Source organism: Calidris pugnax, unplaced genomic scaffold (assembly GCF_001431845.1).
Source record: "Calidris pugnax isolate Ruff unplaced genomic scaffold, ASM143184v1 scaffold41, whole genome shotgun sequence".
NCBI classification, from domain to species: Eukaryota; Metazoa; Chordata; class Aves; order Charadriiformes; family Scolopacidae; genus Calidris; species Calidris pugnax.
Genome location: NW_015094509.1, coordinates 1,300,276 through 1,313,593, shown reverse-complemented (window position 1 = coordinate 1,313,593; position 13,318 = coordinate 1,300,276). Strand labels below are relative to the sequence as shown.

The following is a 13,318-nucleotide window of genomic DNA, read 5'->3' as shown; positions in this document are numbered from 1 at the left end:
AGTCCCAAGGATTTTTCACTTAGGATAGAAAAGGTTGATGGTTTCACTTAGAAAAAACAATATCTACATGTGAGGAGAAAGGCAAGAACAGACATTGCTTTGAGTACTTAAACTCTCACTACTACTTGTTTTGCTTAGGAGATTAAAAACTGTTTATAGTTTCTTGCAAATTAAGAACAGCTGCTTAGAAGCATAAGGGTCTGTCCTGGTCCTAACCCTCCCTCTACAAGTTATTTAAAAGGTAACAATGAATTTTTGAATAGTTTAATGACCATTGTTTTTATGTGTCTGCTATAGTATATACTCTACTTGCTTCCTTTGAGATTTTGAACCTGCAAAGCATTTATACAGATGAACACAAGTATGTAATTCATTATTAAACTTTTATGGTTAAGACTCTGGCCTTTGGGATAGCTGTGCTTTTGTGTACTAAAAAGGGAAAAGTGACAGCTTTAGTTTTGCCTGAAGAATCCAACAAAATAACATGGGTTCTCTCACTGGCTTCCAAGATATTCTTGCGAAAGTGCATAATTCTTTTGTGAATTTTTATAATCTCACATATTTCTTCCTTATTACATGAATCTTTCATAACTTGTTTTTGCTTATTCTGGTTCTAGGAGCAAGGAGGAGAATCTCTCTCATGTGTGCATGTGTGTGGTCTGGAGCATGTAGCCGTACATCTTAGCTCTTGGTGAAGGAAAAAATGTCTGAAAGTAAATTTTGTTGCTAATAGTATTGCAACATAATCCGGTACGACCATGCATCTGCAAAATGAGAGTCTTTCTGTGACCTACTGGAAATTGCATTCCAACAGAGGACAAGGTGACATCGTCATTTTTATAAACCAGAAGGTCTCATGTCTTGTGTACCTCGAGTGTTGGCAGAGGGGATTTTAAGCCTCTTTCTGCTTTTTATCTTTTGCACTGGAATGAATTTAACCTCAACTGAAGGAACAGCAGGAGAGGGCTTATTATTTTGTGTATCATGGTACAGGCAACAGCCAAAATTGCTATCACCCGGGCTCCAAGAAAACCTTTATTATTGTGATATAGTGGCGGCTTTCCGCAGGTGGCCACACGTCCCCCCTTACTTCTCCAGCACACACCATACATATCTAAGAACGAAGTGGAAAGGGAGGAAAGGGAACATCACACAGGTCATTTTCTCTTCCTTGGTGCTGTTTTCTTCCTGTGCTCTTTGGTTGTGTTTATCATTCTTCCCCTGGGGTGCTGTATCATCCTTTACATAGTTGCCCCCAAACGACTAATGTTCAATCCTACTACATTTACACACCTTCTGAACTGATGTACCAAAAATCTCTTTTCTGATTCTAAAGCTGCCAAGAGAGAGGAGCTAAGTTTATGTTAAAGGCTATTTAGAGTAGCTTGTAGGAAAGGTACTGAGATGAAAAAATAGTTAGTAATTTATTACTTTTCCAGTAGGGAAAAATCCAGGTGTTGGTATACTCTAAGAGGAGTATATTTTGTCTATAGGAGATTCAAGTTCTGCGTTTTGGTTTAGTGGTTTGGGGAGGGGGTTAAGTGGAATGCTCAGCCAAACTACACCATCAACATTCTCTACACAGTGAACGTTGCCCCATCTGTCTTATAATGGCTTAACTAAAGTTAGACTGAACATTATATCTGCATGTCTCATGCTTATATTTTATGGAGAACAAAACTCTGTCCTTTTGTGTTCAGACCTAAGAAGAACTGGATTACACTATCCTTACAAAGGATAGTTATGTGGGGAGGGGATACTCTGTGTATCCCGTCTTTCTAGAACTCCCTAAAACAGCATTTTGTGCAACCTGCAATAGGAGATGATGTGGGAGAGTTGGAACTCCTCTCTGTAGGTCAGCCCCTGCCTCCAAGCAGGAATAGCTGATCTGATGTATTTCTAGAGACTTCCAGTAGCCTCCCTTTCCCTGACAATCTAGTCCAGTCCAAGGTATTCTTATCAGTAGAAAATCAATTTATCAGTACTTCTTTATACTGCTTCTTGCTTAAATGCATTTCTTCACTGTTGTCGTCCACTAGGGACATGTGAAATGCATTATTCTTCTCCTTTGTCATCAACCTTTTGTGTTCAGACCTAAGAAGAACTGGATTACACTATCCTTACAAAGGATAGTTATGTGGGGAGGGGATACTCTGTGTATCCCGTCTTTCTAGAACTCCCTAAAACAGCATTTTGTGCAACCTGCAATAGGAGATGATGTGGGAGAGTTGGAACTCCTCTCTGTAGGTCAGCCCCTGCCTCCAAGCAGGAATAGCTGATCTGATGTATTTCTAGAGACTTCCAGTAGCCTCCCTTTCCCTGACAATCTAGTCCAGTCCAAGGTATTCTTATCAGTAGAAAATCAATTTATCAGTACTTCAATTTATACTGCTTCTTGCTTAAATGCATTTCTTCACTGTTGTCGTCCACTAGGGACACGTGAAATGCGTTATCCTCCTCCTTTGTCATCAATGTATATGTGTTTAAAAATGCATGTGCCCCCCCAAACTGTAAACTGCACACATAGAAAATAGCAGAAGCTATGTTTCTTCAGCCACTGAAGGCATGTAAGCATGGGAACTAGATTCCTCGTTGCACTGCTGAACAGTACACTAGCTCTTCTGTCTGATGCATTCACAGAAGCTTTAGTTCATAAGTATATACACTAATATTTACACACACTAATGGTAGGAAGACTGAGGTCTTAAGGAATAAGAAACTAGCAAGAAATAAACCCTTTGAACCTCCTTCCCCTCACCCCCTCTCCACCTCACTTGGGGGACGTAGTATTAAAAACTACTTTCACATCCAGAAGGAGGCATCTTAGTGGATTTGCAAGAATAACTAATTCTTTCTTTTTACAGAGTATATTTTTTTCATTTGGAATTTTCAAAGTATTGTTGAAACACTGATTAATTCAACTTAACTGTATTGACTGCATTGTTATGCCAACTGCACAAAATAGGAAATAAACAGCGTCAATGAAAAATTGAGGATGGTTAAAACTAGACATCTTAACATGTGGTCCAATTTTCATAAGGACTAAGATGTCCTTAGCGGTACAAGTTTTACAAGTATCTGCTTATGGCCACTGATAAAACTGAATTGGTCAACTCTTGAAAAGAAGAAAAGAAACAGAATACTTAAATACTTTTTTTCTCATCTTTCACAATTAATCTTTTTGTGTACTATAATTATTTTACTACTTTCCAAAGACATTTTCAGAAGGTAGTGTAAGAAAAGATGCAGCAAGGCTATTTTCTGTGAACTTACTATGTTCTTTAATTCTTTTTACTTTGTTTAAATACAGGCATGCAGGAAAAACATAGTCTGTATTAACCACTGGAATGAACATAAGTCTTAGGTTGTTGACCCCAATCTATCTCTGATGACAACTGAACAAAGAAATACAAACTCACTTCCATATGTTGCTTACTATTTGCACTCAACCAGATATCTAAACATTCTGAGAATCTGGTCATTCAGCATTGCAGGGAAACTTCAATGAGTTTTTGGGGGAACAAGGGATGCAGAACGTGACCCCTAATGTGAAGCTTCCCAGAATAAAAACAGATGATTTAAGGAATTTATATGGACACTTGCAACTAACTCGGCTTCTCAGATCACAGTGGCATTCAATAAAATTAGTCTCTATGTCTTAGACCAGCTCGGTAAAACCCCTATATATTTCAAAATCTTAATTATTTCTTTGTTTTAGATCCAGACACAGACTGGCTGCAAAAACTTAGTCTGCCTATAATCAATGATTTATAATCAGGCTTTTTACTTCTAAAATTTTAAGACAATAAACTATTCTGTATGAAGTTAAAAGGTAAAACTTTGACTAAGTCCTGTTGTGTGAGGACAAATGGTTAAATTTTCAATTAAATGTTTAATAAAAGTAGGTAATTTTATTTGGAAATTTGATTTGGGAACTACAGTTCTGACTGGACTTTTTTTAGTTCAGCGTTTTAACTTCTTAGTTTTGGAGAGACTTTTCACTTTCATTGACTTTACCACTGGGGATTAAAAAATTGAAATGAAAGACAGTGTTTGTTTCTGCTGAAGAAAACATACTTTGAGACCCAAGATTTATATTATAAATTATGGCTTTTTTGTGTGTGTGTGTGTATGTGTAGATTTTTGAGCATGGTAGGGTTGAGGTTTTTTTATTTGGAATTCAGGCAAATTTATAAATTATGGGTAGCCTGCGTGAGATAGAAACCTCATTCTTCACATAGCCTGATTCATATACATTTAGCATGTGCAAAAAGCATTCTTATTTGTCAGTGTCCGAGTAGAGGAAATAATCACTAAACTTTTATCAAATGGAAATGTGAATTTGTCCTGGAAATTGTAATGGGATAGTTGGGAATAAAGTAACTAAAGAAACTAAACTTTACTAACTTTAGTCACTAAAGTAACTAAATAAGTGTTGGCATTGTTTCTCTAGTAGTGGTAAGTAAATGCCCCAGGCTGCAGTTACACAGTCAGATCAGTTGTGAGATTTTTGCAGCATTAAGATTACGGGGGGATGAGGGTGGGGGGTTGTATGTATGACTTTGAAGGATATCTCCGTTTGTTTTCCTTATTTTTCTGCAAAACTTGTTTTCTACCATATTAGTTGCACTAGGAATTTATCAATCTAGAAGCAGCTAAAAGACATAGACCGCTCTCAGCTCGGGGCATTTATCTTTAACCTCTCCTGCTATTGTCTCTCTTGATGCCCCCGTGTCAGCTGACTTGGAGGTTTTGTGTCTACAATGAAAGTTTTTTGCCCTTGCGTTTGGCAGGCAGGAGATCTGCGAGAATTTCAGGAGCACAGAATTACAGGATGAGGCAATACAGCCACATCGGTTTGCATAAGTGGAGGGGACTTAGATGCCAAACTACAAAGATAGGAAAAGACAAGGATAAAATTGGAGGGTGCAGAAGTTTCACCCCTTGGGCCAGCACATGTACATTCATGTAAAAGCTAGTTAGTTAGCACAGGTAGAGTGTTGTGTGGCTCCAGGCTCCAGAACCAGTTGCCCGAGGTGTTGGTCTTGCATGGGTCAGGCTCTCCTTCCTCCATCTCCCTTTTGGGGTAAGTGAAAGAGAAGTGAAGACTTGACATCAAGTCGGGATTCACTGGAAGGCAGCAAAGAGTGGAGAGGGCAAGGCCCTTCCTGGCCTCTCTGTTGTCACTCTTGAGAGAGAATTGGTGGTAAGAAAGAGTAACAGAGACAAACTTGCTGCTGGAGTCCAAGGTGACTGAAAGCAGAGGAACGGTGACTTCCAAAGGTTGCAGCCTTCACAATTAATCAGAGTCCATTGTTTGTGACCTTTCTGCCTTCCACGTCAAGGAGCCTGCCTCGCAGCTTTGCAGAAGAGATACCTGAATACACACACGAATTAAATTATGAGGATTGCTCACACTGGAATCTACTTCAAGAGCAGCATTATGCACACTTGTAAGCGCCTGCAGTTCAGGGCCTGCAGTATAATGCACATACTTTGTTGAAAGCTACTTTTGTTTTACTTTGAAATCTCACTTTTCTCTCCTTCCTCCTCCTGTATATTTATTCTTATACGTTTGTAAGACTTAATGAGCTGTGCTGCTCTCGACCTGCATGCCTTATCACCTGTTCAGCAGCCCATAAAAACTAAATACCTTTGAGTAGAACCAAATACTTTTTCTTGGAAAATAACAGCATAAACATATCAAACACAGCTTTTCTTTTTTTCCTTTGGTATAAGCAAGCAAGTGCCTTTGGAAGGAGTGTTTTTGATCATACGCTTAGGAGAAAGGGTGGTTTTGATGATATGTTTAGGAGTGGGGAGACAGCCTTGCAAGGGAAAAGTTTATTGGATACTGGGAGGGAGTAGCTTGTATAAACTGCCCGCAGCCCTGCAGAGCTGCTCTTTGCATGTGTTGTGTCAGTGGTGGGTTTTTTCCCTCTGAAGGCAGCCTGCAGAGCTGAGCTGGGCTGTGGGCAACAAAAGCCTGGCAGAGAGCAAGCCCCAGTCACCTGCCTCTTGTGGGATGCCAAAAGGGCTGGGGCAGAGGGGCTGGGGAGCAGCTCCAAAGCTGGGGCGGTGGGCAAAGGAAAACATTTCTGCAGCTGAGGACCATTTCCTGGCATTTCACTGCTGGTTTTCAGCAAGTGAGGGTGGGAGGGGGAAGGGTCTGGAAAACAGTAAATTCTCCCCAGAGGGCATTTAAAAAAAAAAAAAATCTGGAATTTTGCAGACTTGAACTGTCTGTTGCATGGCTCTATGTTTTTCTTGGAAGTCCAGCAGAGTTATGTAACATGTTTGGGCTTTTTAAACTTTCCTTTCTTTTAAAGGTACCACCAAAGCTTTTGGCTAATATTTTCAGCATTAAAACAAAATCAGTTTTAAGCATGTGTTTTTACTTTTCATGAACAGCTAAGCTGAGTTAAGACAAACACAAAACCTGAACAATTCTCGTTCAGGTCTGCATTTATGCAGAGGTTTGCCTTTTTCTTTCTGCTACATGAGCCCCACTGTAAAGCAGCTTTTGACAAAAGATAATACTCTTACTTATTTAGTTTCGGGGTGAGGCTTTATTTGGGGTGGGAGAGTTAAGGACATAACTATACAGGGAGCAGTTTAAATGGTTTAGCATAACCCCCCTTTTCTTTCTAATCTTTCCAGGCACATATAGTGGGATTATAAAACACATGTCTTTTCATTACGTTTCCCAGACATAGTGAAGTTGTTAAGTCTGCCACATCTGTCTGTCCTTTCTCGACCTCCCACATTTTTGGCTTGGGGTGAAAGAGCAGTGTTTCCCCCATAATCAGATGGCAGAGCAGGAAAGGGGTGTTTCTGCAGCTGGACAGCAGAGCACGATAAATGATATCTTTTCTGAAGCCTTTTAACACTGGTCCCTTTGAGGGGAAAATTCTTTTGGTTAGGTTTTATTTTTGGGGTAGCAAAAGGAGAGGTTAACAGGGGTAGTGGATAGAGATAAGAGAACGGCCAGAGCGTTTCTTTTTGACATGTGAAGTTTGTTCAGTTCTTTCTCCAAAACAATCCATAGGAATTAGTTTATATGCATATGCTGGTCTCAGGCTGTGACCCAGGGTAGTTACAGGTCTTGGCTAAGTGGGTCATGGAGATTCAGTTCTTAGTTCTTGATGGGAATTATGTTCACACAGTTTTTTTCTAAACAAAGCTCTGAACAGTTTTAAAAGTATATCTCAGTAATGTCACTTATTAGAGGAAGAGAGGAATTAGAGGAATTTTGACAATGTCAAGAAGCTATGCTTGTCTTGAGGAACTTTCCATTTCTGGCTCTAATGTACAGTTCATCCATACGTGTGTCAATATGAGACTAAGGCTTAGTTTATTCCAGCTCCCTCATACTCCTGCTGTATTCAGATCTGGAACCTGATAAGAATACCCAGGGTATCAGCTCCACCAAGGCAAAGCTCCTTACTGCTATTGGCACACAACCTTGCTGGTACCAGAGCCAACCAGTGTACTGTATAGTAACTTCTGTTGAGATGAATCCAGGTGTCCTGATGGGAAGCACCCACAAATGCTGAGGGAGCTGGGAGATGTCATTGCAAGGCCACTGTCAACAATCTTTGCTCAATCAAGATGGCTGGGAGAAATGCCCAAAGACTGGAGGAAAGAAAATATCACTCCTATCTTCAAGACAGACAAGAAGGAGGAGCCAAGGAGCTACAAGCTGGTCAGTCTCGCCTTGATCGTTGGGAGGGTTATGGAGCAGCTCATCCTGGAAACCATTTCCAGGCACATGAAGGACAAGACTCCCCAGAAGGAGTTAGTATGGCTTCACCAAGGGGCAGTCACGCTTGACCAGCCTGATAGTCTTCTACAATGAACTGATGCACCCGGTAGATAAAGAGAGAGCAGTGGCTAGAGGCTTCTGGGCCTTCAGTAAGGCCTCTGACCCTGTCTCCCATAACAGCCTCAGAGACACTTGCGCCGTTGCTGAGCAGTGCAGTGGATTGAAAACCGGCTGAATGGCTGGGTCTGTCTGGGGGCTGGCACGTAGCACTGTACCCCCGGAGTCAATACCGGGCCCAATCCTGTTTGACATCTTTGTTAGCAACCTGCACGATGGGGCAGAGTGTACCCTCAGTGAGCTTGCTGGTGACACAAAGTTGGGAGGAGAGGCCGACAGTGGCCAGAGGGGTGTGCTGCCGTCCAGCGTGAGCTGGAGAGGCTGGAGAAAGGGGCTGAGAGAAACCTCATGAAGTTCAGCAAGGAGTGCTGCACCCGGTGAGGGACAACCCCACGCACCAGTATGTGCTGGGTGCCACCCAGCTGGAAAACAACTTGGCAGAAAAGGACCTGGGGGTCCTGGTGGACACCAAGTTGAAGATGTGCCAGCAACGTGCACTTGCAGGAGATAAGGCTGCCGGTATCCTGGGCTGCATGAGGCAAAGTATTGCCAGCAGGCTGAGGGAGGTGATCCTTGCTCTCTACCCAAGACTGGTGAGGCTACACCAGGAGTATTGTGTCCAGTTCTGAGCTCTGCAGTACAAGAGAGACATGTACTGAAGAGAGTGCAGTGAAGGGCCACGACGATGATTAAGGGACTGGAGCATCTCTCCATTGAGGAAAGGCTGAGAGAGCTGGGACTGTTCAGTCTGGAAAAAAGAAAGCTTAGGGGGCTCTCAGCAAGGTGTATAAATACCTGAAGGGAGGGTGCAAAGACGACAGAGCCAGGCTCTTTTCCATGGTGCCCAGTGACAGGACCAGAGACCATGAGCACAAACTGAAACACAGGAGTTTTCTGAACATCAGAAAACACTTTTTCACTGTAAGAGTGGCCGAGCACTGGCACGGGTTGTCGAGGGAGGTGATGGAGTCTCCAACCTTGGAGATATTCAAAAGCTGTCTGGATGTGGTCCTGGGCAACTGGTGCTAGGTTGCCCTGGCTGATCAAGGGGGATGGACCAGATGACCTCCAGGTGTTCTTTCCAATCTCAACCACTCTGTGATTCTGTCATAAGTTAGTATTTAATGCTTATTATACTGAGTCTGGAACTTGCTCTGAAAATATTAAACGTGATAATTTTCCTTCAACTCTGCACATTCATGTTCCTTCTCAGGAAAAAAGAGTATTTTGAAAAAATTATTAACAGCAATGATGTTCTTGAACAGTTATCAGATGCAGGGCTTGTGACTGACACCAATGAATTACTCTGTCATTCCACTGGTGTCAGAGGGTCTGGGTACTGCTCTGCCTAGCTGACTTACTAGTTCATCTCCTCCAGAAGAGAGCATTTAGTTTCTTCTTCTTAGATTGTGCCATTTAAAGCACTGCGCATTAAATGCAGTGTATTATTGCTCTCACAAAGCACTGTTGATTGAGCTCTGTTCAAAACTGGCATAGATTGATCTATCCTATTTAGTAGTTATTTTTTGTCAGCCCAAGAAGGATGAGCTGGCTGACATCTTTGTTCTAAAAACATAATTTTTGTTTTGTCCAGATGATCTGAATAATAAGAAGCAGCCTGTTAACACACACAGCTAAGGCTAACGGGAGTCTTTTGGCAGTCATGCACTGGAGTAACAGAACTGTTCAGTACAGAGGGGAGCTAAGTATTTGAAGAACAGAAGGCTGAGAATTGCACAACCCTGACAATATGTGCAAAATTCGGGAGCTGCTCCTGTTCCCACTTCAACAATGCTAAAAATTCACCGAGCTTTTGAAAGAATTTCAAATAACTTTTGTGCAATTAATTTTTTCTCTGTAGATGTTCCAACACAGATGCAGGGTCATGAAATTAATATAAATTTTGTGCTGCTCAGTAAAAATAATGGCACCACAAGGAAGGCGTTCCTCTTGCCTGACTAATCCCTCTCCCGCCAAGTAACTGGCTATAATTTCATTAATGACTCCAGTGCATTTCCTGGAGAGTTAATGGCAGACTTGATGCTAATATGCCTAGCTTTGCCTCAGGCTGTGGTCATTGTTTTCTAGGAAGTGATCTATGTCTTAGCCACAGTTAGTTAATTTGAAATCACTACACATCTGTGCATTTTTTGTTATTTCTTCCCGCACACTCCTTGGACCTCCCCAATTTCCCCCTGGTTTTGCGAGTGACAAGGCTGAAACCCATCTTTTTAAACTGCTAACAATGGTGGAGGAAGTAGGAGGGGGGCAGAATAGTCAAGGAAACTTTTCCATTCCCATTTACTTAAATAATGATGGGTCATTAATGCTTGTGTGCCCCTCCTGTAAAGAAACATATTTACTACTTTCTTTAAAGAGACACCCTTTTCATTACAGGTACTGCACTGGATCTGGTTGGTGGTAATGAGTTCCCTGAAATTCCAATTAAGGGAAGTTGACGTGCCAAGGACAGGGTCACCACCTTGTGGAACCCACAGATAAAATTGCCTTCTAATTATGAATAAATAACTACTGAATCTTCTTGCATAAAGGTGCCAGAGTCAATGATAATCCAGAATGGAACTTGGCATTTGAGTCCCAAAATGTTCTTGGTTACCTCTGTTAAATAAGTTGTAATAAAGTTCTGTGATCTCTTTTGCACGGTTAGCTCACAAGCTGCCCAGCTGCCTTTGAAGAATCTATATGCAAAGGGAAGTGGTAGCACTAGTCAAGAAAGCTATAACCTTAGTTATCTGCCAGCAGAATCCCTCTCTCTCTCTGTCCCCTTCTAATTCATGATTCTACTTTGGTTTTGAGAAAACAAATACTGTTTTTTAAAAAATACCAGAACAAGCAGCAGAGCCACATGAAACATTGGCTTGATTAGTTAAGCTTGCAAATCCTTTTTCAACAAGTCATATTTAGAAGATGACAGAAATTAAAAGTAGGATCAAAGCACTAAAGCAATGGAAGTGATCATTCCAGTAAAGTAAAACACTGGAAGGTCTTTCAGAAGGGGGCACATTTTCACATTTATACCATTTCATTTCTGCAGAGGGATTTCAAACTTGTCAATAGCCATTCCTATACTGACAAAGTGACAATACTGAATTCATGCCTTTTATTTGTGGATTGGTCAACAAGGACTGGATGGACTCCCCTTGGAGTGGATAAGCCAATACAACTGCCAGTTGAAGAGGTTGCTTTTGTCTAGCTTGTAAAAGTCACCTTCACATACATGTTCCCATGTTGAGCCAGTCCATTTGGGATATTTCAAATACAGCTCATTAGTCATGTTTTGAGACATCTCAAGGAAAAACTTACATGACAATATCAGACCTCCAAGTTATCTAAGAATAGCTCTTCCAGTACAATGACCCTTTCTCCCTTAATCTGTTCCTGGTCCTGCAGAAATAATCCGTTTGTGTGTTCAGATTCTTTGAGCACAGTGTCCAGGCAATGGAGGGCGGGGTGAGAAACACGGGGAGATTTATGCGGTGAAAATAAGCTGACAGCCCAGAAACAACCCCATGTAGGCTACTCAGTGTATACCTGAACTCCTTCATGCACAAAATCAACTCATTTAATGAAGTAAAAGAACTTAAGTCACTTGAAGTTGAGTGCCTGGCATAATGGGGGCCAACTACTCCATTAGAACATCCAGATGGTACAAACAAATAATAACAGTGTTAAAAACAAATTACTTAATTTTCCTTTTTAGGTGCATAAAAGACATATTGTTTTGACCTAAATCATAACGTGGCAGATGTTATCACAACACAGATATTCAGAAATTATTTCCCATCTCTTCTGTTCCTTGAGGAAAGACAAAACTTAACAGCCCAGCTCGTCCAGATCTATTTTAAGACATCTCTGCTAGAACACTGACGTTCAAATATTTGGAAACAGGTAATGAACTCTCTTTGCTGTTCAGTTACAGACATCTTTTTACAGCATGGCAGTCAACTAAACGTGTCTTGAACTTCTCAGGATGTGTCAGAGGCAGGGAAGCACTGATATATACCATGTGCTTTTTTTTTTTGCAGAGGAGGAAACTTGGAAACCCAAAGAGAAGACAGCTGAAAGCTTTTGCCCACGATCCCATAATTATAGTATCGAGAGTTATCCAGTGTTATGCCTTTAGGCGTGGGATTCTCAGCACTGTGGGTAAAGCAGCTGTGCCTTTCCTAAAGCTGGAGGTCTAAGAATTAAAACATGCAAAACTACAGTAGTTTTCTGCAAACTTAAACTGGATGGGACAGTGAAGGTCTTTGGCAGAGAGGTGACGCGAGCCCCTGTCTCTAGGCGTACCGTAGTAGGTCTTCTCCTTCCTCTTTTCAGTAGTTGCCAGTGAGAGGACAAGGGGCAATGGGCACAAGTTGGAACATAAAGGGTTTCACTTGAATATGAGGAAGAACTTTTTCACGGTGAGGGTGATGGAGCCCTGGAACAGGCTGCCCAGGGAGGGTGTGGAGTCCCCTTCTTTGGAGATTTTCAAGACCCACCTGGATGCTCCTGAGTAACATGCTCTGACAAGCTCTGGGTGGTCCTGCTTCAGCAGGGGAGTTGGACTAGATGATCTCTATGGTCCCTTCCATCTCTAAAAATTCAGTGAAATTCAGTGAAATTCAGTACCCTGCTCCCATCCCGGCGTTCTCTTCCCTGCCCCTTGGCAGTGCCCATGCTTCTGCAGGCGGGGAAAATAACTTCTGTTAAAAACTAACGGGCATTAATTAACGTACACAGGCAGGCAGATTACACAGAGAAGCGGGACATTCCCGTAGGTTCTCCCCTTCTGAAGGGGAGATTTCCAAGCAATTCTCGGTGTCAACTTTAAATACCCACTATTCTCTCCCAAGCCCCCGCTGCTCCCAGCTGGCTTTCAGCGCCGGATTGCGGGAAAGCTCCCTCCTGCCCCGCAGCAGCGCGCCCCGGGAAGCAGACTGCTCTCCAGTTAGTGGTTTCGCTGTCACCGTATCCGTACCGCCGGGCGATCCAAAAACCCTCCCACCAGGACAGGGAAGGCTCATTTTCCCTGGCTGGAGACAGAGCTCTCGGCACCGGCTCTCTGATTTGTCGCCCCGGCCCCGGAGGGGGCACGGTGTGGTCAGCCCGGGAGCCCGCTAACAAAAGGGGGACCCCAGAGGGAAGGAGACCGAGGAGCTGGTCGCGGCGGGGGGAGCGCGGCGCAGGGGCGGGGGTCTCATGGCTGCCGGCGGCGAGTGAGGAGCGGGCAGAGTGCGGGGGCTGCGCCGGGGGCAGAGAGCCCATGGGCGGCCGGGCGAGCCTGGTGCGCCGCGGGAGGGAGCTGCCCCCCCTGCCCCGCCGCCGCTGGGCGCAGGAAGAGGCTGAGGCGACGGTTCAGGTAGGCGGGATGCGCTCCGCAGCCTGGTGGCGGGGGCGGCGGGGCGGTTTGCGGCGCAGCCGGGGCCGCCG

The 13,318-nt window shown here is 43.1% G+C and overlaps 1 protein-coding gene across 2 annotated transcripts in view; it reads left to right on the top strand.

Moving 5' to 3' along the window:
- Window positions 1-13,093: 13,093 nt before the first annotated feature.
- Window positions 13,094-13,318, top strand: part of TNS3 (tensin 3) — a 251,867-nt gene continuing 251,642 nt past the window's right edge. Inside the window, exon 1 of one of the 2 annotated variants that reach the window (XM_014965348.1) lies at window positions 13,094-13,247. In XM_014965348.1, the coding sequence (XP_014820834.1) occupies window positions 13,152-13,247 (96 nt within the window). In that variant the 5' untranslated portion in view covers window positions 13,094-13,151. The remainder of the gene's footprint in view (window positions 13,248-13,318) is intronic. The other variant, XM_014965349.1, reaches the window with a different exon arrangement.